Source organism: Oncorhynchus mykiss, chromosome 5, assembly GCF_013265735.2.
Source record: "Oncorhynchus mykiss isolate Arlee chromosome 5, USDA_OmykA_1.1, whole genome shotgun sequence".
In the NCBI taxonomy this organism is placed as follows: domain Eukaryota; kingdom Metazoa; phylum Chordata; class Actinopteri; order Salmoniformes; family Salmonidae; genus Oncorhynchus; species Oncorhynchus mykiss.
This window is the reverse complement of record NC_048569.1, coordinates 61,057,883-61,082,254: the sequence shown is the minus strand read 5'-3', so window position 1 is coordinate 61,082,254 and position 24,372 is coordinate 61,057,883. Positions and strand designations below refer to the sequence as shown.

The following is a 24,372-nucleotide window of genomic DNA, read 5'->3' as shown; positions in this document are numbered from 1 at the left end:
TGAATGGTCAAAACATTTAAATCATTATACCGGCTTCAACTCCACTGAGTGGTAGCAGCATTAACTTAAGGCAGTATTGTCATAAAATAAATTCATATTATTTTGAAATAATATCTGTCAAGTAATTTGCATACAGCGAGGCACCAGCTAATCTGATCACAATGCAGACACAGTGGAAGGATAAGAGACATTCTAATACAATGTGTAGATGTGACAAACCTTGATCAGATAGTTATTGGATCATATTGCTCAGATCATGAAACTCACATGTTAGCATAAGGTGTAAACAAGGCTTATGGGCACTAACCAAGTACAGTATTAAAGTGTGATCGCGGTATCACCGTTCAATGAGAGAATGGCATTATAAAGGGAAGAAGGAACCAGAAAGTTAACCAAGCCAGTTGACTAATGTCCATCTCATACCGTGACCTCCCCCCCACTAAACAAAGAATGAAGGCTGGTTTAGTAATCAGGAAACAGTCACTGGTTAGGCAAATGTTTTAATAATAGTCCTGTAGGGCCATTGACGTAAACATTATCCACAACATTTGAATTTTGTTCAAGCCCTTTGCCAAGCTCAGTCTGAGCTGCCCACACTACAGTACACACTACAGTAGATGGCTCACTTCAGGAAAAAGGTATGTGGACATGAACTTTTTACAGTTAATTTATCATGATTCAGTATATTGTACTTTTTTTTCACCTTCAACCTAATGGCCCCCATGGCTTATATTTCTACTTGCTAGTTTTAAAACTTGCTATGCACTCCACCAGTTGAGGTTATCTATTAACTGTGTTCCCCTTTATATTAGCCTAAAAACAATTGTGATGTGAAATTTGACACAATCAATGTGAGCAACTTCCATTTGTGTGTTGTTCCAACAATGTCTGTTTAAAGATTTATTGTACAAAATGACAAACCTGTACTAACAAAAAAATCCCTCGCTTCATCCAAAGAAATGTGAGGCCAGCTGTAGAATAATCCATGAGTAAACAACTGTATTGGCTCAGTGTTGGCTCACCCACTGCTCTTTACAAACAGCGCAGTGTAGCTAAAGGGACAAGAGTAGAATCAGAAGGAACTTTCTCAAATGTACTACAATCCCCAATACATCTGAATAAACAATGTATTGTAGTCATAAGAAATGATTAACAATGCGGAGAAACCGGTTAGGAAACAGCCCTAAAAGTGCAATCAAGATATTCACACATTGAAATCCTCACTGGACCAGCCTGTTGGTGATATGTCACCCAGCGGTCTCACTGGGTCTGATGAGCTTTACTACCTATCACAGCAAAGAGTCAAGAGCCCAGTTAAAACACTTAACGTCATGACCGGTGTTGAGTCATTTCATTAAAACGTCATGCTCCGGCGACTACTAAGGCTTTATTTAACCTCCCGCTTTAGGCTGGATGTACCAATGTGTAGTTTATAGATATGCATAATCTATGAGCAGAATTACTCTCTAACCCCAATTAGCCCCGAAATCCCTCGTTTGAAAGAGTCTTTCTTGAAGATGTGCTGTGCCAAGTATGACTCTAAGTATTCAAACCCCACACATACAATTATCTGTAAGGTCCCTCAGTTGACCAGTGAATTTCAAACACAGATTCAACCACAAAGACCAGGGAGGTGATCCATTGCCTTGCAAAGAAGGGCACCTATTCGTAGATGGGTAACATTTTTAAAAAAGCAGACATTGAATATCCCTTTGAGCATGTGAATATATTAATTCAACTTTGGATGGTGTATCAATTCATCATCACTACAAAGATACAGGCATCCTGCCTAAATCAGTTGCTGGAGAGGAAGGAAACCGCTCAGGGATTTCACAATAGTGACTTTGAAACAGTTACTGTGTTTAATGGCTGCGATAGGAGAATACTGAGGATGGATCAACAACATTGTAGATACTCCACAATACTAACCTAATTGACAGAGTGAAAAGGAAGCCTGCACAGAATATAAATGTTCCAAAGCATGCATCCTGTTAGCAACAAGGCACTAAAGTAATACTGCAAAAAAGGTCTCAAAGCTATAAACTTATTGTCCTGAATGCAAAGTGTTATGTTTGGGGCAAATACAAAACATTACTGAGTACCACTCTCCATTCAAACATAGTGGTGCCTGCATCATGTTATGGGTATGCTTGTAATCGTTAAGAACTGGAGATTGTTTCAGGATAGAAAAGAAACGGAATGGAGCTAAGTACAGGCAAAATCCTAGAGGAAAACCTGGTTCAATCTGCTTTCCACCAGACACTGGGAGACAAATTCACCTTCCAGCAGGACAATAGCTTAAAACACAAGGCCAAATCTACACTGGAGTTGCTCACCAAGAAGAAGGTGAATGTTCCTGAGTGGCCGAGTTACAGTTTTGACTTAAATCTACTTGGCAAGACCTGAAAATGGTTGTAGCAATGATCAACAACCAATTTGACAGAGCTTGAAGAATTTTGAAAATAATGGGCAAATGTTGCACAGTCCAGGTGTGGAAAGCTCTGAGAAACTTACCCAGGAAGACTCACAGCAGTAATCACGGCCAAAGGTGCTTCTACAACATATTGACTCGAGGTGTGAATACTTACAGTACCAGGCAAAAGTTTGGACACACCTATTTATTCAAGGGTTTTACTTTATTTTTTTTACTGTTTTCTACATTGTAGAATAATAGTGAAGACATCAACACTATAAAATAGCACTCATGTAGTAACCAAAAAAGTTAAACAAATCAAAACTTCTTCAAAGTAGCCCCCTTTGCCTTGAAGACAGCTTTGTACACTCTTGGCATTCTCTCATCCAGCTTCACCTGGAATGCTTTTCCAACAGTCTTGAAGGAGGTCCCACATATGCTGAGCACTTGTAGGCTACTTTTCCTTCACTCTGCGGTCCAACTCATCCCAAACCATCTCAGTTGGGTTTAGGTTGGGTGATCGTGGAGGCCAGGTCATCTGATGCAGCACCATCACTCTCCTTCTTGGTCAAATAGCCCATTCACCGCCTGGAGGTGTGTTTTGTGCCATTGTCCTGTTGAAAAACAAATGATAGTCCCACTAAGCGCAAACCAGATATGACGGCGTATCGCTGCAGAATGCTCTGGTAACCATGCTGGTTAAGGGTGCCTTGAATTCTATATAAATTACAGACAGTATCACCAGCAAAGCACCATCACCACACATGTGGAGATCATCCGTTCACCTACTCTGCGTCTAACAAAGACATATATTTAATCCATTTTGAATTCAAGCTGTAACAACAAAATGTGGAATAAGTCAAGGCATATAAATACTTTCTGAAGGCACTGTACGTTGGCTGGTGAGTGCTACTTTCAGAACTACTGGCTAAAAAGTATACAAAACTAACAGAGAATCTCTTTAACCGCATTTTAGGCAATAGGTCAATGAGATGAATTTGTACCTGGCCTCTTTTCAATCCAAAGTACCGGGCCACAGGGTCTCCTTGTTGGAGCCTACTGTAGGCAGCTGGCTTTCTTCAGTTGACTGAGAGACCGGTGAAGGAATCCCAACACACAACTATCTACATAATGCGATCCAGTATTAGATTAATATTTAAAAAATATCACCAATATGTAATTTATAGAAGTGAATATATATATTTTTTTTAATTTAAAAGTTTGATAATTTGGGGTGGCTATGCATGTTAATACAGTCCATACAATAGAGGATTTATACTCCATCCAGACATAAGTTTGTATTCCATGCTGTGAAAGGATACTGTAGTAACAGCAATTCAGACAGTTCCTCTTTTGTCATGACTATGTGTTCAGGAACCAGCTGCAACAAAAGGAAGAAAAGCAAGACAATCATATTAGATTACTGTGATATTGTTTAATGACTATATCATATCAACAAAAATCTGAATTTTTCCATCTGCTTACCTGATGCTCAGTGATGTTTATTAGAAGATCATGCTGTAGAAACTGTTCCAGAATGTACTTGGGGGCCATGTCAACTAGTGACTAAAATATGATATGAAAAAATAGCCTTTAATGAATCCTCTTAGGGCTAGGGGGCAGTGTTCGGAAGTTCCAATGAATGACGTGCCCAAAGTAAAATGCCTGTTACCTAGGCCCAGAAGCTAGGATATGCATATATAATTGGTAGCTTTGGATAGACAACACTCTGACGTTTCTAAAACTGTTAAAATAATGTCTGTGAGTATAACAGAACTGATATGGCAGGTGAAAATCTGAGGAAAATCCATCCGGAAAATGTTTTTCTGAGGTCACAGTCCATTTCAATTCTTGTCTATGGGATATACAAATAAATAGCTCCCAGATTACAGTTCCTATGGTTTCCACTAGATGTCAACAGTCTTTAGAAAGGGTCTCAGGCTTGTTTTTTGAAAAATGAGGACCCTTGGGATTGCAAACAGAGGAAGATCTTCAAAGGTAAGTGATTTATCTTATGTTACTTTTGTGAAGCCTGTGCTGGTTTGGAAAAGTATTTTGGTGTGGGGCGCTGTCCTCAGATAATCGCATGTTATGCTTTCGCCGTAAAGCCTTTTTGAAATCTGACAACGTGGTTGGATTAAAAAGAAGTTAAGCTTTTAAATGATGTAGGACACTTGTATGTTCATGAATGTTTAATATTACAATTTTGTCATTTGAATTTGCCGCGCTCCAGCTTCAACTGATGTTGTCGATTTTGATCCCGTTAGCGAGAATCAGATGTACATCAAAGTTGTTCATTTGAAAACCTCACCTGCTTAGCGGAAGGTGTCATTCCCATCTGAACTACAGTGCAGTACAGCACGTGTGATGTTCTCCTCCTGCATCCGCTGGCAGTACTTCTTTACGGTCTTGATACCAACTTTATGCTTCTCTGCATGGGTGAAAATGAAGAATTCAATATTGTTTTAACAATTACAGGACTAAAGCAAACTGACAGGTGCCGACTCATATTTCATTTGCCTGGTTAATATTAAGGCCTACATTGGGCGACTCCCAATGTTGTGGCTACACGGTCAATAACATTACCAGAAAAGAAAACAAACATCTGGTCCGTGGGGTCATCGTTATGTACTACCAGTACGGTGGGGTCTGCCGTTGTGGATGACCCTTGCTGGGTTTGTCCTCGAACTGACTTTTAAACTCATACAAGGTCTGATCCAAATCACCTTAGCTCACCAGGTAGCCTCCATCATTAGGTTACCTGTTCAGGAGTCTTATGGCTTGGGCGTAAAAACTGTTGAAGCCTTTTTGTCTTAGACTTGGCACTCCGGTCCCGCTTGCCATGCAGTGGTAGAGAGAACAGTCTATGACTGGGGTGGCTGGGGTCTTTTTTTAGGGCCTTCCTTTGACACCGCCCGGTGTAGAGGTCCTGGATGGCAGGCAGCTTTGACCCAGTGATGTACTGGGCCGTACGCACCACCGTCTACGTGCCTTGCGGTCGGATGCCGAGCAATTGCCGTACCAGGCAGTGATGCAACCGGTCAGGATGCTCTCAATGTTTCAGCTGTAGAACCTTTTGAGGATCTCAGGACCGATGCCAAATCTTTTTAGTTTCCTGAGGGGGAATAGGCTTTGTCGTGCCCTCTTCACGACTGTCTTGGTGTGTTTGGACCATTCTAGTTTGTTGTTGATGTGGACACCAAGGAACTTGAAGCTCTTAACCTGCTCCACTACAGCCCCGTCGATGAGAATGGGGGAGTGCTTGGTGCTCCTTTTCCTGTAGTCCACAATCATCTTCTTAGTCTTGGTTACGTTGAGGGATAGGTTTTTATTCTGGCACCACCCGGCCAGGTCTCTGACCTCCTCCATATAGGCTGTCTCGTCGTTGTTGGTGATCAGGCCTACCACTGTTGTGTTGTCTGCAAACTTAATGATGATGTTGGAGTCGTGCCTGGCCATGCAGTCGTGGGTGAACAGGGAGTACAGGAGGGAACTGAGCACGCACCCTTGGGGAGCTCCAGTGTTGAGGATCAGCGTGGCAGATGTGTTGCTACCTACCCTCACTACCTGGGGGCGGCCCATCAGGAAGTCCAGGATCCAGTTGCAGAGGGAGGTGTTTAGTTCCAGGTTCCTTAGCTTAGTGATGAGCTTTGAGGGTACTATGGTGTTGAATGCTGAGCTGTAGTCAATGAATAGCATTCTCACATAGGTGTTCCTTTTGTCCTGGTGGGAAAGGGCAGTGTGGAGTGCAATAGAGATTGCATCATCTGTGGATCTGTTTGGGCGGAATGCAAATTGGAGCCTAGGCCTACTGATGAAATGCACTGAATCAATTGAGAAACATAATAACGCTCTAAATTTATGAACGGCCTGTTTCGCAAATCACAATGTCATTGGTGATCAAAGTTACTCTATCATTACTGAATATCAGTTTCACTTGCTGTGAAACCTTTACATAGTGGTGCAGAGAATGTTTGTTTTTATTTTGGGAGAACCCTGGGTGCGATTTTTTCAAAGGTATTTCTTGGGATAAATATGATTTATTCCCGGTATTGAAACTTGGTAGATGTTCTGGAAAATATGAACAAAGATTTGTATAACTAATCTGTGATATGAATCCCTAGTCTACATAAAAATGGTGGATGCCCTCAATGGCACAGCCAATGGTAATACCCACTATAGGCCTCTATCATTCTCTATGTTCACAACCAACAAACCCTTATGTATGTAGCCATGTATTGCTACATCAATCTAGTTACAAAATATGGCAAATTAATTGTGCCTTGATATTTGGGGCATTGGCAAGCTGTGGAGTCCTTCTTGTTAGTCGTATTCAGAATGAATTTGATATCATACCATATACCATTAGCTATCTAATAAAAAACACATGTAGATTATTAGTTTACTGAATTACAAGTGTGTCTAACATTGTTGATTGTAGCTATTGTATTATTTTTGCCTTTTCTTGTTTACAGGGGACTTTATTCCACCCCTGCTACATTAGATTAACTGCAGACATTGGATGTGTCATGAAACCATTACTTCCACTGCCCTTCTGGTTTGTACTGATAACCTGATATCAGCAAAGTGGCCTAACCTACAGTGCATATTAGGACAATTTACAGTTTGTGTTTTAGTATGTCATTATACTCTGGATGATGCATTCATCATTTGATGTCTGTGAAAAAGCTATGGAAATACAGGGTGTTAAAGGTTATTGTGTCTGTAAATTGGAAAAGATATTGACAAGTATCATCTGTCTGGTTTTCAGTTTAGATATTTATTTGGTATGGGGGTATACAGAGGGTAGGCTATATGGCAGGGTTCCCCAACTGGCGGCCAGTTGGTGATTTTTATTTGGCCCCCCAAGCCTTCTAGAAATCTGTTCCAAAGTATTCCCACGCATATTAGAAATAGAAATGTATATATACACTGAGTGTACAAAACATTAGTAACACTTTCCTAAGATTGAATTGCACCCCCTTTTGCCCTAAGAACAGGCTCAATTCGTCGCAGCATGGACTCTACAAGGTCTCGAAAGCGTTCCACAGGGATGCTGGCCCATATTGACTCCAATGCTTCCCATAGTTGTGTCAAGTTGGCTGGATGTCCTTTGGATGGTGGACCATTCTTGATACACACGGGAAACTGTTGAGAACCCAGCAGCGTTGAAGTTCTTGACACACTCAAACCGGTGCGCCTGGCACCTGTTACCATACCCCGTTCAATGTCACTTAAATATTTTGTCTTGCCCATTCACCCTCTGAATGGCACACATACACAATCCATGTCTCGAGGCTTAAAAATAATTATTTAACCTGTCTCCTCCACTTCATCTACACTGATTTGAAGTGGATTTAACAAGTGAAATCAATAAGGGATCATAGCTTTGATCTGCAATCTATGTCATGTAGAAATGTGTTCCTAATGTTTTGTACACTCAGTGTATATGACCGTATACAAATGTAAGCAGGTTTTGAAATAATTGTTTTAGTCAAATATTGTATCTGTTTGGGCTTCTTGCTGTCAATTTGCCGTCTACAAATTATTTGTAATTATGTTCCAGCTGAATCTAGTTGACGATCCCTGCTGTATGGTGTCAGAACCTTCCTTTATATCCTTAATATGTGTGAGTATATGTGAATATGATGTACCTTGTTTGTTAGATGACATCAGTGAGTGGTAAAGTTGAAACATTGTGAAGGGTTCATATTTTCCTCTGGCTTCACCTTATCAGAATGGTGAAATGACCTCTACTGAATCAATTCTGTTGCCTACCACTGTCAGGCATGTTATATAAGGCATTGCCTGGCACCACCACCCTCATATCCTCTCTTGCTCTCCTCTCCTCTCCTCTCTTGCTTCGAAAATGCAAACATAAGCTCATCTGTTGTTTCTATTCTATACCATATTGTTCTAAAGATGTTATGAAGTGATATTGAACAAAAATATAATTGCAACAATGTCAAATATTTGACTAAGTTACAATTAAGATAAGGAGATTGAGATAAGCCAATTTTTCTAAAACGACGTTGGAGGCAGCTTATAGTAGAGACATTAACAGTCAATTATCTGCTAACAGCTCTGGTGGACATTCCTGCAGTCAGCATGCCGATTGCATGCTCCCTTAACATGAGACATTTGTAGCATTGTGTTGTGTGACAACTGCACATTTTAAAGTGGCCTTTTATTGTCCCCAGCACAAGGTGCACCAGTTTAATGATCATGCTGTTTAATTAGTTTCTTGCTATGCCACACCTATCAGGTGGATGGATTATATTGGCAAAGGAGAAATTCTCACTAACATGGATGTAAACAAATTTGTGCACAAAATTTGAGAAAAAAAATCTTTCAGATGGAAAAAAAATCAAATAAATCTTGTGCAGATGGAAAATTTCGAAGATTTTTTCTTTCAGCTCATGAAACATGGAACCAACACTTTACACTTTACACTTTCTTTTTGTTCAGTGTAGTTTGGTGAAATAGTAGGGGTTTGTAGCATAGGGATACTATACTTATCATGACTCAGGGTGAGACCCAGATGCAGACAAGTGAGGCAGATGGTTCAAGTCTCAGAGATTTGCTGAGTACACAGGGGCAGGCAAAAAGCAGGTCGATGACAGGGATGGGTTTGTAATCCTGGTAAATAGTTGGCGGATGTAGATGGCGGGCAGGGTCAGGACAGGCAAAAGGTTGTAACCGGGGAAACGAGAACAAAAACCAGACAGAGGAAAAAACACAGAGAAAAACTCTGGCAAGACTTGACGGGACAAGACGAACTGGCAACAGACAAACAGAAAACGCAGGTATAAATACACAGGGGATAATGGGGAAAATGGGAGACACCTGCTGGGTGGTGGAGACAAGCACAAGACAGGTGAAACAGATCAGGGTGTGACAATACTCAGCATTAGACTTTTTCTCCGCCCATTTTTTTATGTTAATGTTGATGTGAAATCTTACTGATCATTGAGTCAGAGAGGAGTAGGAGCACTACTTTGAGTGTTCTGTTCTTTTTCGACCGATATAACCTTCTGTGTTAAGCAAGGTCAGTTCCCAAAGATTGAGTAAGATGTGTTTACCTTTGTTATGTGCAAGTTGCGCTTTAATATCAAATCAAATGTATTTATATAGCCCTTCGTACATCAGCTAATATCTCAAAGTGCTGTACAGAAACCCAGCCTAAAACCCCAAACAGCAAGCAATGCAGGTGTAGAAGCATAGTGGCTAGGAAAAACTCCCTAGAAAGGCCAAAACCTAGGAAGAAACCTAGAGAGGAACCAGGCTATGAGGGGTGGCCAGTCCTCTTCTGGCTGTGCCGCGTGGAGATTATAACAGAACATGGCCAAGATGTTAAAATGTTCATAAATGACCAGCATGGTCAAATAATAATAATCACAGTAGTTGTCGAGGGTGCAGCAAGTCAGCACCTCGGGAGTAAATGCCAGTTGGCTTTTCATAGCCGATCGTTAAAAGTATCTCTACTGCTCCTGCTGTCTCTAGAGAGATGAAAACAGCAGGTCTATATCTCACGTGTAGGAAGAGAACACTTTGTTTTTATGAGCACCACTGACTGTAGGTGTTCTCATCCTTTGCCTGTCAGTGGTCAGCATAAAAGCATCCTATCAGAGAAGAATGTTGTATCTTCCAAGTTAATTATTTACAGTGTTTCATAAATTGGAGAATTAAAGTGGACGCTGCACCGAAAGGCTCACGGTCAACAGTGTGTGAGACATAAGCTTTCTGCATTTTCATTTACTGAAAGTTAGTCATGCATCTACTAGGGTCCGCTGTCCTTTTCTCTGTCATGCTCTCGACATTGGTAAGATTACTGAGGAATGGTGAATCAAAACAGCACTTTGATTCAAATGTTTTGGAGATATTGACTATGGAAGGTTTTCTGCTGTTGAATCTGTCTGTTTCTGGACGTATGCCAAGTGCATAGTGTTTTTTGCTGAAGGGGAAAATACACCCTTGTAACCAGTAACGTTAACACATATGAATTGCTGCTTTTCTGTCATTCAAACACCTTTTCCAAATGTGTTATAACATGGATTTCTATAAGGACACAAGGCGAGACCCAAATGCAGACACAGGAAGCAGATGGTTGAGCTCCGATATTTATTCATCCAAGGGGTAGGCAAAAGGTAGGTTGGGGACAGGAGAGAGTTCATGAACCGGGTCAGAGTCCAAAACAGTACCAGACGAAGGGCAGTCTCGAGGTCAGGCCAGACAGGGGTTCAGAAAACTAGATCCGAGTCCAAACAGTACAAGGGGATAGGCAGACTTGAAGATAGAACAGGCAGAGTGGACAGGCAGGTGGGTTCGGCAAGGGTCGAAACCAGGAGGACTAGAACCAAAAGAGACTGGGAAAAAAATAGGAGCAAGGAAAAACGCTGGTTGACTTGGCAAACAAGACGAACTGGTATAGAGAGACCGGGGAAAATAAGGACAGTTGAAACAGATCAGGGTGTGACAGATTTCGGTGTAGAATGGATGAGCACCAAGGCATTTTATTAGAATATTGACTTTTTAATATCACTTTTTAGTATCACTTTGAGAGAGATAGTGAGGATCGCTGACATTCTGGCTCAGGCTTAGTTTGTCTTTACAGTGAGCGTGAGAGAACGCACGTATGTGCCTGCACGCACATCAGACAGGTATTCATGAGCTAGCACCAAACAGGACACACATTCATATTTTACTCACTCTTCTTTTATTCTCTTCCTTCCCAGTCTGCTCCGACAGAGGACTGGCAAACGGCCTCGTCTATTTATGACTTCTCTGCAAAGGATATTGATGGCAACGAGGTATCCCTCGAGAAATACAGGTGAGAAGGTGGAAGAAGTTACTCAGCATTCCAAAATACTATAAAATAGGGCTGTGACGATACCAGTATTGCAATATTATTTTTCATGGCAAAAATGAAAACAACTATTTGGTCCTTTAAAAACCTGCTGTATGTTAAATATTGTGTTGTTTGTATCCAACATTAGGACTGTTTTCCTCTAGAAGTATTTCCTTGCCACTATACTAACGAGTATCGCGATACTTTAGTTTCCGGCCCTGCTAAATAACCACAATCATGTTATACATCATTCACCATACCCCTTCCAAAAGCCCCAAACCTGTTATCTCCTGTGTTTTAATGTGTGTGTGTGTGTGTGTAGGGGCGACGTTGTTATCATTGTCAATGTTGCCTCTAAATGAAGTAAAACCCCAGTCAACTACTCTCAGTTTGCGGAGATGCATTCAAAGTACGCTGAGAAAGGTTTACGCATCCTGGCCTTCCCCTCCAACCAGTTCGGGAGACAGGTAGCTACATCTCATTTTTATTTATTTCAAGTCTCAAGTCTACACCTAAAGCATTTTTACAACATGATTATTATTATGTTATTACAATGGTATATTTTGTGTTAATTTTAGGAACCTGGCACTGAATCTCAGATCAAGAATTTTGCCAAGTCCTACAATGCTGATTTCCCAATGTTCAGTAAGATCAATGTGAACGGGCCCAACGCCCACCCCGTGTGGAAGTGGCTGAAGGAGCAGCCCAAGGGGAGAAGCTTCCTGGGAAAGTAAGTGGAGATGTATTGGAGAGACGTGTAACTAATGGAGTGGTTAGACTCATCACATATGATTATTTTTGACCATACATAGAAAATATGTTAAGACTTAAAACACATTATATCTCATTTTTTACAACTGCTTACTAATGCTCAGATAAGCATAATGGCTTATATGCAGTATATAAGTAGATGTTCTAATGTAACGTGTATGAGTTTGGTTATTGTCACTGTGTTAATGATTGCTTCATCTAATGATCTTGTTTTTTTGTCTCATCAGTGGCATCAAGTGGAATTTCACTAAGGTATATATTTATTTCTTATTAGTCATCGGATATTCCCATCAGAACAAGTTGACACAGCTGAGTTGGAGTAACCCAGAGTTTTGTGCCAAGATTATATCCCTTGTGAAAGAAAAGGTTGCTCAGTGCCATGCCCATGGAGTTCAACGTTATAGCCTATGTCAGGGTTCTTCCTCCTTTTCTTGCCCAGGGACCCCCTCCCAGGAAAACCCAGGGACGCGAATCATACGTTGACAAAACATGCATTTTTTCGCATGTCTTATCATCAAGTGAATGATAACGGCAAGGAAAAGTAATCAACATTTTAAAATGAATAGATTTGTTAGATAGTTTTTCATTATTTTCACCTCCCCACATTATAATTGGAAGTGTAAACTCTAACATACCTTTCTAGCTAATAGGCTAACTCCAAACATACAGTTAATTCGGAAAATATTCAGACCCCTTCAGTTTTTCCACATTTTGGTTCTTTACAGCCTTATTGCAAAAAATTTCAGAAAACATGTTTTAGCTTTTGTCATTATGGGGTATTGTGTGTAGATTGAGGGGAAAAAAATGTATTTAATCAATTTTAGAATAAGGCTGTAATGTAACAAAATGTGGAAAAAGTGAAGGGTTCTGAATACTTTCTGAATGCACTGTATTTTCACTAAGAGCAGCTGTTTAACTGGTTGAAAAAAAGGTTAGCCATGTGTTGGCAAAAATGAATGTCCAAGTCAAGAAAGCTTACCAGCAGCCTATTCACGGGGGCTTTTTCAAAGCCTATGTCGGGTACTCCACTGGGAGTAATTGGCTCCAATGAGTGTAATTTGCTCAATATTAATTTAATTATTATTTATTTATTATTATTATTATTATTATTATTATTATAAATTATTATTATTATTAATATAAAGTTGATATCATTGGAAAGAAATTATAATATTCTCTACTCTAGGTATGTAAATAAATGTGTTTATTCTGTTGATAGCGATATTCATAAAAAAATGTATTTTAAAAAGCAAATTTTCCAGACCCCCTACTGTACCTCCTTGGATCCCTGATTGAATACCCCTGGCCTATGTCTATTTATGTTTACAAAAAAAATAATTAGGTAGTCGTATTATCGTGGTCTTTCTGGGCCTAGAGTAATACAAATACAAACTTAAAGCTAGATTGCTACATCCTTAATTGCTACATCCATTTTTTACTTTAAATGAACGCTATATGTACAGTACCATAAAAATAAAGAGCGTCACACACTCCATATATTAACTCACAGTAATTTATTGGTTAAATCAGCAACGTTTCGGCATCACCTGAAGAAGGCACAGTGATGCCGAAACGTTGGTGATTTATTCAATAAATTACTGGGAGTTTATACTGTATATGGAGTGTAGTCAGCACCTCCACACAAAATAATTTTTCTTGGTGTGCGCCAGCTCATGATTTTTATATGTACACTACCAGTGAAATGTTTGGACACACCTAATCAATCAAGGGTTTTTCTTTATTTTTACTATTTTCTAAATTGTATAATAATAATAGTGTAGGCATCAAAACTATGAAAGACATCAAGACATCAAACTATGAAATAACACATATGGAATCATGTAGTAACCAACACAAAGTGTTAAACAAATCAAAATATATTTTATATTTGAGATTCTTCAAAGTAGCCACCCTTTGCCTTGATGAGAGCTTTGCACACACAGATCAAGCTGAGCCTTACTGTAATAGGCCTATTTCTATTTTGTCCTGTTTGTCAATAATTAACTGACTGGCTTTCTTGATGGATATAGTATTCTCTCTGGTATTTAATCTGGTTTCCTCTCAGGTTATGGATGTGTCACTGCAACCTTAAAGGTCCTCAATGATGTCACCATTGCCCTTGATTCTCAAACAATGTTGTGCTGCTATTTTTATTGACTTGGCCAAAGCTTTTGATACGGTAGACCATTCCATTCTTGTGGGCCGCCTAAGGAGTATTGGTGTCTCTGAGGGGTCTTTGGCCTGGTTTGTTAACTACCTCTCTTAAAGAGTGCAGTGTATAAAGTCAGAAAAATCTGCTGTCTCAGCCACTGCCTGTCACACCAAGGGAGTACCCCAAAGGCTCAATCCTAGGCCCCACGCACTTCTCAATTTACATCAACAACAAAGCTCAGGCAGTAGGGAGCTCTCTCATCCATTTATATGCAGATGATACAGTCTTATACTCTGCTGGCCCCTCCCTGGATTTTGTGTTAAATGCCCTATAAAAAACTTTTAGTGTCCAACAAGCTTTTTCTGCCCTTAACCTTGTTCTGAACACCTCCAAAACAAAGGTCATGTGGTTTGGTAAGAATAATGCCCCACTCCCCACAGGTGTGATTACTACCTCTGAAGGTTTAGAGCTTGAGGTAGTCACCTCGCACAAGTGCTTGGGAGTACGGCTAGACGGTACACTGTCAGCACATCTCAGCACATATCAAAGCTGCAGGCTAAAGTTAAATCTAGACTTGGTTTCCTCTATTGTAATCGCTTCTATTTCACCCAAGCTGCCAAACTAACCCTAATTCAGATGACCATCCTAACCATGCAAGATTACGGAGACATAATTTATAGATCGGCGGGTAAGGGTGCTCTCGAGCGGCTAGATGTTCTTTACCATTCGGCCATCAGATTTGCCACCAATGCTCCTTATATGACACATCACTGCACCCTATACTCCTCTGTAAACTGGTCATCTCTGTATACCCATCGCAAGACCCACTGGTTGATGCTTATTTTTAAAACCCTCTTAGGCCTCACTCCCCCCTATCTGAGATATCTACTGCAGCCCTCATTCTTCACATACAACACCCATTCTGCCAGTCACATTCTGTTAAAGGTCCCCCAAAGCACACACATGCCTGGGTCACTCCTCTTTTCAGTTCGCTGCAGCTAATGCCTGGAACGAGCTGCAACAAACACTCAAACTGGACAGTTTTATCTCAATCTTTTCATTCAAAGACTCAGTCATGGATATATTTCTTTTTAATTATTTTTAATCCCAGCCCCTTTTGGTATTTTTAATCCCAGCCCCAGGAGGCCTTTTGCCTTATGGTAGGCCGCCATTGTAAATAAGAATTTGTTCTTAACCGACTTACCTAGTTAAATAAAGGATGAATAAAAATACAAATTCTCTCAACCAGCTTCATGAAGTAGTCACCTGGAATGCATTTCAATTAACTGCTGTGCCTTGTTAAGTTAATTTGTGGAATTTCTTTCGTTCTTAGCTGATTGGCTCAAACGCATTGTGTTGTGACAAGGTACTGTAGGGGTGGTATACAGAAGATAGCCCTATTTGGTAAAAGACCAAATCCATATTATGGCAAGAACAGCTCAAATAAGCAAAGAGACACGACAGTCTATCATTACTTTAAGATTTGAAGGTCAGTCAATCCGGAAAATTTCAAGAACTTTTCAAGTTCCTTCAAGTGCAGTCGCAAAAACCATCAAGCGCTATGATGAAACTGGCTCTCATGAGGACCGCCACAGGAAAGGACGACCCAGAGTTACCTCTGCTGCAGAGGATAAGTTCATTAGAGTTAACTGCACCTCAGATTGCAGCCCAAATAAATGCTTCCCAGAATTCAAGTAACAGACACATCTCAACATCAGCTGTTCAGAGGAGACTGTGTGAATCAGGCCTTCATGGTCGAATTGCTACAAAGAAACCATTACTAAAGGACACCAATAAGAATAAACTTGCTTGGGTCAAGAAACACTAGCAATGAACATTAGACCAGTGGAAATCTGTCCTTTTGTCTGATGAGTCCAAATTTGAGATTTTTGGTTCTAACCGCCGTATCTCTGCGAGACACAGAGTAGATGAACAGATGACACACCTCCAGTCTGTGTAAGGGCTATTTGACCAAGAAGGAGCGTGATGGTACTGTATCAGATGACCTGGCCGCTACAATCACCCAACCTCAACCCAATTGAGAGGGTGTGGGATGAGTTGGACCGCAGAGTGACGGAAAAGCAGCCAACAAGGGCTCATATCCAATAAGACTGTTGGAAAAGCATTCCAGGTAAAGCTGGTTGAGAGAATGCCAAGAGTGTGCAAAGCTGTCATCAAGGCAAAGGGTTGAAGAATCTCAAATATAAAATATATTTTGATTTGTTTAACACTTGGTTACTACATGATTCCATATGTGTTATTTCATAGTTTTGATGTCTTCACTATTATTCTACAATGTAGAAAATAGTAAAAATAAAGAAAAACCCTTGAATGAGTAGGTGAGTCCAGACTTTTAACTGGTACTGTATATACCCATTGATTCTTGAAAAATACAACTTATACATGCCTCATTAGCATAGTTCAACTGTCAAACCCCAAAATAGAAGCTTGTGTACGCCTTTGTTTGTAAACAATGTAAATGTAAACAAACACTGTATAGCCTCAAAACATGATTCAAACTATACATGTTGATGTCATGGATGGTCCATCTTTGCATCCATAGCACATCCCCTTACTTTTAAACCAAAACAGTGGCAGGGTGCCCACTTTGTCATTGTTTAAATGAAGGATTCTAGCTTTAATTATAGGTTTATTTTAAGATTCATGAATTGTTGGGTTAACAAATCGAAAACAAGACCTTTTGATTATTACCAGTTTTTGCAGCTAGAAACGGGATGTTAAATGTTTAAATGTCCATCCCTCAGTTCCTTTTCTCTGGCTTTATAGTTCCTTATCAACAGAGAGGGCCAGGTTATGAAGAGATATGGACCGATGGGTGATCCCAGCGTAAGTCAATGACTTTTACTCTCACACATTGAATCTAATTACAGCATAGGCCTATGATGGTCTAACTGACACATCCATGTAAGACAGCAGTACTCAATCATAACCTCAGGCCCGGCCTGGAATCACCCTCCCTAACATTATACCTTGTTACTTTGCCTCTGAAAAGCATGCATTATTGACCATTTCATGTGCTCACAACACCATAAAATTGTTGTTAGTGATGAATTTGCTCAGTTGAACAGAGTGGGGTGTTGCTGTAGCGGGGGGTTGGAAGTTCATGTGAGGGTGATGATGAGCGGGGTGTTGGCATCGGGCAGCAATCCTCTATCAAGCACGCAGACAATGTGAATATAGGGCAGACATCGTATCTCATAATGTCCCTACAGCAAGCTGCTACTGTCATGGCTCTTACCTGAACCAGTATACAGTGGGGCAAAAAAGTATTTAGTCAGCCACCAATTGTGCAAGTTCTCCCACTTAAAAATATGAGAGAGGCCTGTAATTTTCATCATAGGTACACTTCAACTATGACAGACAAAATGAGAAAAAAAATCCAGAAAATCACATTGTAGGATTTTTATGAATTTATTTGCAGATTATGGTGGAAAATAAGTATTTGGTCAATAACAAAAGTTTCTCAATACTTTGTTATATACCCTTTGATGGCAATGACAGAGGTCAAACGTTTTCTGTAAGTCTTCACAAGGTTTTCACACACTGTTGCTGGTATTTGGCCCATTCCTCCATGCAGATCTCCTCTAGAGCAGTGATGTTTTGGGGCTGGCTAGGCCACTCCAGAAACAAAATTGTAGACCTGCACCAGGCTGGGAAGACTGAATCTGCAATAGGTAAGCAGCTTGGTTTGAAGAAATCAACTGTGGGAGCAATTATTAGGAAATGGAAGACATACAAGACCACTGATAATCTCCCTCGATCTGGGGTTCCACGCAAGATCTCACCCCGTGGGGTCAAAATGATCACAAGGACGGTGAGCAAAAATCCCAAACCACACAGGGAGACCTAGTGAATGACCTGCAGAGAGCTGGGACCAAAGTAACAAAGCCTACCATCAGTAACACACTACGCCGCCAGGGACTCAAATCCTGCAGTGATAGACGTGTCCCCCTGCTTAAGCCAGTACATGTCCAGGCCCGTCTGAAGTTTGCTAGAGAGCATTTGGATGATCCAGAAGAAGATTGGGAGAGTGTCATATGGTCAGATGAAACCAAAATATTACTTTTTGGTAAAAACTCAACTCGTCGTGTTTGGAGGACAAAGAATGCTGAGTTGCATCCAAAGAACACCATACCTACTGTGAAGCATCGGGGTGGAAACATCATGCTTTGGGGCTGTTTTTCTGCAAAGGGACCAGGACGACTGATCCGTGTAAAGGAAAGAATGAATGGGACCATATATTGTTTGATTTTGAGTGAAAACCTCCTTCCATCAGCAAGGGCATTGAAGATGAAACGTGGCTGGGTCTTTCAGCATGACAATGATCCCAAACACACCGCCCGGGCAACAAAGGAGTGGCTTCGTAAGAAGCATTTCAAGGTCCTGGAGTGGCCTAGCCAGTCTCCAGATCTCAACCCCATAGAAAATCTTTGGGGGGAGTTGAAAGTCCGTGTTGCCCAGCAACAGCCCCAAAACAGCACTGCTCTAGAGGAGATCTGCATGGAGGAATGGGCCAAAATACCAGCAACATTGTGTGAAAACCTTGTGAAGACTTACAGAAAACGTTTGACCTCTGTCATTACCAACAAAGGGTATATAACAAAGTGTTGAGATAAACTTTTGTTATTGACCAAATACTTATTTTCCACCATAATCTGCAAATAAATTCATAAAAATCCTACAATGTGATTTTCTGGATTTATTTTTCTCATTTTGTCTGTCATAGTTGAAGTGTACCTGTGATGAAAATTACGGGCCTCTCTCGTCTTTTTAAGTGGGAGAACTTGCACAATTGGTGGCTGACTAAATACTTTTTTGCCCCACTGTATGTGTGTTTGAGACCTCTCTAACATCTAACACAATCTAACACAAGCTGCGATTAAAACTCCCATTCACCAGCTCTGCAAGCGTTACAGTACATGCTGATTATACTGGGCACGCATGTGCATCCGCATGTTGATTTTGTCCATCCACATCAGACATGATCAGGACACGCAGGTTAAAATATCAAAACGAACTCTGAACTATATTAATTTTTGGGACATGTTCAAACACAAGAAACATTCATGGACATTTTGTAACGGGATTCGTCCTCCTCTGACGAGGAGTATGAGAGATCGGACCAATATGCAGCGTGGTACGTGTTCGTCATGTTTTAATGAACAAAATCACTGAACACGAAAAATACTAAATTACAATTTATTTATTTTTTATTTTTATTTTACCCCCCTTTTTTTTCTCCCCAATTTCGTGGTATCCAATTGTTGTAGTAGCTACTATCTTGTCTCATTGCTACAACTCCCGTACGGGCTTGGGAGAGACGAAGGCTGAATGTCATGCGTCCTCCGATACACAACCCAACCAGCCGTACTGCTTCTTAACACAGCGCGCATCCAACGGAGGCTACACCGTGCCCCTGGCAACCTTGGCTAGCGCGCACTGCACCCGGCCCGCCACAGGAGTCGCTGGTGCGCAATGAGACCGACCAATCCCTCCCTAACCCAGACGACGCTAGGCCAATTGTGCGTCGCCCCACGGACCTCCCGGTCGCGGCCAGTTACGACAGAGCCTGGGCGCGAACCCAGGGACTCTGATGGCACAGCTGGCGCTGCAGTACAGCGCCCTTAACCACTGCGCCACCCGGGAGGCCTAAATTACAAATTTAAAGACAGAAACCAAAACCAAAACAGTTCCGTGTGGAACACACAGACACAGAAAACAATCACCCACGGAACACTGGTGGGAAAAGGCTACCTAAGTATGATTCTCAATCAGAGACAACTAACGACACCTGCCTCTGATTGAGAACCATACCAGGCCAAACGCAAAATACAACATAGAAAAACAAACATAGACTGCCCACCCCAACTCACGCCCTGACCATACTAAAACAAAGACAAAACAAAGGAACTAAGGTCAGAACGTGACACATTTAGCTCGCTAGCTTGCTGTTATTTTTTTTTTGCTAGCTTGCTGTTGCTAGTTAATTTGTCCTGGGATATAAACATTGTGTTGTTATTTTACAGGAAAGGTATTTTTTTCCTGGATCTTTGTAGAATTTTGACCCATATTGAGTCACACAAAATCGTGTGTTCTCTACTACGACAATTCATCCAAAGATAAAAGGGGAAACCTAGTTAGTTTCTTGTAATCTCTCCTCCTTCAGTCTTCTTCTGTGTTATTTATATGGCGGTTGGCAACCAACTTTAAGGTGCATTACCACCAACAACTGGACTGGAGTGTGGACCTCAGTTGAGCATTCAATCACCCAAGTGGGTATGTGCTCCTAAAAACCAATGAGGAGATGGGAGAGATGGCAGCACATCGCACGCCAAAAATAGAACTAAGTTCTATTATAACGCTGGGTTACGCGGATGCTTGCGAGCAGTTTGAGTAAAATTATTAAATTACTTACAGTATGTATAAAAGTATTTTGCAACGCGGGCGGTGTGGTCAGCAAGTTATAATGTGAAAATACGTTTGTTGATCACCAAATATGGAGTTTCGCTGAGCAACAATCTTCATCTATCCCCTGTTACAGCCAGTATGTACTTCCAAAAAAGGTGTAAATAAAAATGTACAAGCAACTGAAAAAGTGCCTATTCGGCACCTTCAATCTCTCATTACTTCCACTCACAGGTTGGAAGTCTAGCCTACAACAGCTCGATACATTGGAGGTGTCGAATAGGCCTTTTTTAAGTTGCTCGTAAAAACAATTTTAGAACTTTTTTGGAAGTAAATATCAGCAGTTACGGGAGTAAATGAAAATCGTTGTTCAGCGAAACGTCATATTTGGTGATCAACGAACCTATTTTGACATGACGCTTGCAGACACCGCAAACTATTACGGACTACAAAGCGAAACCCAGCCGCGAGCTGCCCAGTGATGCGAGCCTACCAGATGGGCTAAATGCCTTTTATGCTCGCTTTGAGGCAGGCAACACTGAAGAATGCATGAGAGCACCATCTGTTAAGGACGACTGTGATCACACTCTCTGTAGACCTCGAAACAGGTTAACATTCACAAGGCCGCGGGGCTAGACGGAAAGCCAGAGCATGAGCTGACCAACTGGCAAGTGTCTTCACTGACATTTTCAACCTCTCCCTGGCCGAGTCTGTAATACCTACATGTTTCAAGCAGACCACCATAGTCCCTGTGTCCAAGAACACTAAGGTAACCTGCCTAAATGACTACCACCCCGTAGCACTCACGTCGGTAGCCATGACATGCTTTGAAAGGCTGGTCATGGCTCACATCAACACCATCATCCCAGACATTTTAGACCCACTCCAATTCGCATACTGCCTCAACAGATCCACAGATGACGCAATCTCAATCGCACTCCACACTGCCCTTTTCCACCTGGACAAAAGGAACACCTATGTGAGAATTCTGTTCATTGACTACAGCTCAGCGTTCAACACCATTGTACCCCCAAAGCTCATCACTAAGCTAAGGATCCTGGGACTTGTCGTGTCTTTGGCTATGCCAGATTAAGTGATATGACATGCTATTCTATAAAATAATTTATCCGTAATTAATATTACCTGATTGAGCTAATCATGTAAATGTAATTAACTAGAGAGTCGGGCACCACAAAATAATATTTATAGAGCTGTTATCTTCCGAATAAACTCTTAGTAATATTTTACATCAATAGCAGTCAATATTAATCGTCATCTTAATTCAGTCTCATCTGAAAGTTGTAAATTCTTGGTTATCTGCACGAACCCTGGCACACAAGTTGAATCAGCAATACAAAATTGGGTTTAATTATGTATTTACTAAATACCTAACTAATTACACAGAATTACACATACAAATAATTAAATAATAACTTGATGACAAATTACGTCATAAAGGAAAACGTCCCTATCGGGCGGAACAGATATGACAGCTGGTTACACAAAAGAAAATGGGCTGGGTTTGAGTGAAAGAGTGGGAAGACTGAGGAACAAAGGGCAAAGCTGTGCTATTGTAAATACAGTATATTATGCATTCTAAATTACCGCCCATTTGGAAAAGGAAAATGCAATAAATATTTACTCTGAGCTGCGCTTCGGTAGGTTGGTGGTAGATGGAAGGCAGTGTTGCCCAACCGAGTCTTTTGAAGAATGTCTCTACTGGTAAATTGAATACGTTGTAGTAACGTCATTGTGTGGTAGACGGGATACTCTGTCTGTTCCTTCCTAACCCTCGTTTGCAGCCTCCTTAATAGCTTCTATCCCCAAAACATAAGACTGCTGAGCAATTAATCAAATGGCCACCTGGACTATTTGCATTGACACCCCTTTGTTTTTACACTGCTGCTACTCGCTGTTTATTATCTATGCATAGTCACTTTACGCCAACCTACATGCACAAATTACCTCGACTAACCTGTACTTCCACACAATGACTTGGTACCGGTACCCCCTGAATATAGCCTCATTATTGTTATTTTATTTTGTTGCTTTTTTAAACTATTTTACATTTTTTCATTGTTTATTTAGTAAATATTTTCTTAACTCTATTTTCTTAACTGCATTGTTGGTTAAGAGCTTGTAAGTAAGCTTTTCATGGTAAGGTCTACCAACACCTGTTGTATTTGGCGCATGTGACAAATACAATTTCATTTGAATAGGAATTTGAATCTGAGCTTTCTTTGTGTTAGAGATGTCTAATGCACAGATAGGCCTACTGGTTCAGCTCTTACCTAACAAATGAAATGGAATTATATTAAATCCATATAAGGAGAGAAACTAAAAGGCATGGATGCAATTCATCACAACTATTTATTCTCCATTTCAGGCGGTGGAGAAGGATCTTCCCAAGTACCTGTAATTCTTTCATCACTGACTGTCTAATGCACTGATGCTGCATCTATCCCTCACTCTCCGATGAGCCAATGCCTGGGAGTGGGTCCATTCCCCAGACCAGTGACAGTCTGTCCGCAAACCAGCCTGGCTGGTAGGACAGACCTGATGAAAACGGCGTGCAACCAATCCCCTGGGAGGACCCGCTATAGGCATAGCCAGCCCCCACCGGAGAAGAATCCTGACCCCCTGAAAATATGATCTTAGTGTCATATTCCATAATAAACATAACGCTTTTGTGCTAATTCTGTTGTCCAGTGTGTTTATGGAGAATTCTATCTTTCAACGTAAAAAACAAGTGTAAACGTGCTTCAGCCCAGCTATAACAAAAAAAGAATCAGGTGGTTGACTGACTGAGGGACTTAAATTCCCCAAAACATCATACTCAATTTACTCACACTTGTTTTTAATAGCCCATGTCTAGTTGCTATCATTTTGACATGTTTGATTGACATGGCGCGTGTGACACTCCCTTGAGAGGTTATGGTGCCTCTTACCTTTTCCTACACAAGGCTCGGATGAAGGTGTTAATGCCGAAACGTAAGCCTGTTTGTATTTCCCGTTAATAAATCATTCAGATTTATGCATAAGAGTGCTAATTTATTTCCGGGGTAGTCATCGGTTGAAGTGTCCTGGGGTAAGGAATGTTTTTAGTTATTTACGTCTTTCTGTTTTTGTATTGAATTCCCACTACACAAGTAGAACAGTACTAAAATCATGGTCCCTGTTAGTAACGAGTTTTGCTATGCTGATGTTTTGCCATGAGTTGGACAAGGTTGTCCCACGTGATGCAACAATAACTAATTCAAGTTACTAATGACCTAAAAAGCAATGTATGTATTTTCACCTGAGAGCATTCCTTCATATGATAGTGGATCAGATCGTAGTGTCTGAAATTTAATTTGTGAATCTATTCTGCTGAAATACATGTTACACTGCCCTCTACTGGATTTGAGAGCAAAAAATGTTATGGTTCAACCATTGTCACTTACTTGCCTGTCGTCCGTTTGCTATGTTGAGAGAGACTGTTGGCCACTGAGTTAATATTTTCAAATGAACACACAGGATGAATCTGCATTTGATACATCATTGAACCCTAATCAGATTGAAACAAATTAGATGGACTATGGATGGGTCAGGTTAGTTGTTAGAAATGCAGTTCACATTGTCATTCACAACCTGTCTACACCGGTTGTATTCGGCGCACGTGACAAATACACTTTGATTTGATTAGCATGGACACAGACAGTTGTGAATCTGATGCAGCCGAAGAGCTACCGCCCCCTTACCCTGGAAAGGGACATTGGACCA

The 24,372-nt window shown here is 40.8% G+C and overlaps 1 protein-coding gene and 1 pseudogene across 3 annotated transcripts; one reads left to right on the top strand and one right to left on the bottom strand.

The window, feature by feature from the left end:
• Positions 1-390: 390 nt before the first annotated feature.
• Positions 391-23,306, top strand: LOC110524239 (annotated as a pseudogene). Of its 2 annotated transcripts, XR_005051826.1 has the most exons (9): positions 6,530-6,739; positions 8,900-8,908; positions 9,486-9,499; positions 11,149-11,243; positions 11,584-11,728; positions 11,840-11,991; positions 12,260-12,284; positions 16,972-17,031; positions 22,997-23,306. The product of XR_005051826.1 is annotated as a phospholipid hydroperoxide glutathione peroxidase-like, transcript variant X2 (transcript). The 2 variants fall into 2 exon arrangements; XR_002473554.2 differs by lacking the exons at positions 6,530-6,739; positions 8,900-8,908; positions 9,486-9,499 and adding an exon at positions 391-638.
• Positions 1,248-4,751, bottom strand: LOC118964633 (DNA-directed RNA polymerases I, II, and III subunit RPABC1-like). Its single transcript, XM_036978012.1, has 5 exons — positions 4,725-4,751; positions 3,899-3,979; positions 3,723-3,794; positions 3,418-3,486; positions 1,248-1,286 (listed from the first exon to the last, which is right to left on the bottom strand). The coding sequence occupies exons 1-5, from the start codon at positions 4,749-4,751 to the stop codon at positions 1,248-1,250; spliced, it is 288 nt and encodes a 95-aa protein (XP_036833907.1).
• Positions 23,307-24,372: the final 1,066 nt, after the last annotated feature.

Bases quoted from the DNA above. Each gene is read 5' to 3' on its own strand.
- LOC118964633 (XM_036978012.1), bottom strand. From the start codon at position 4,751: ATGGGAATGACACCTTCCGCTAAGCAG. The intron at 3,980-4,724 runs GTGAGGTTTTCA...ATCATATTTTAG, and splicing joins TGACACCTTCCGCTAAGCAG to TCACTAGTTGACATGGCCCC. The intron at 1,287-3,417 runs GTACAAATTCAT...TTGCTGTGATAG, and splicing joins TTGGATTGAAAAGAGGCCAG to GTAGTAAAGCTCATCAGACC.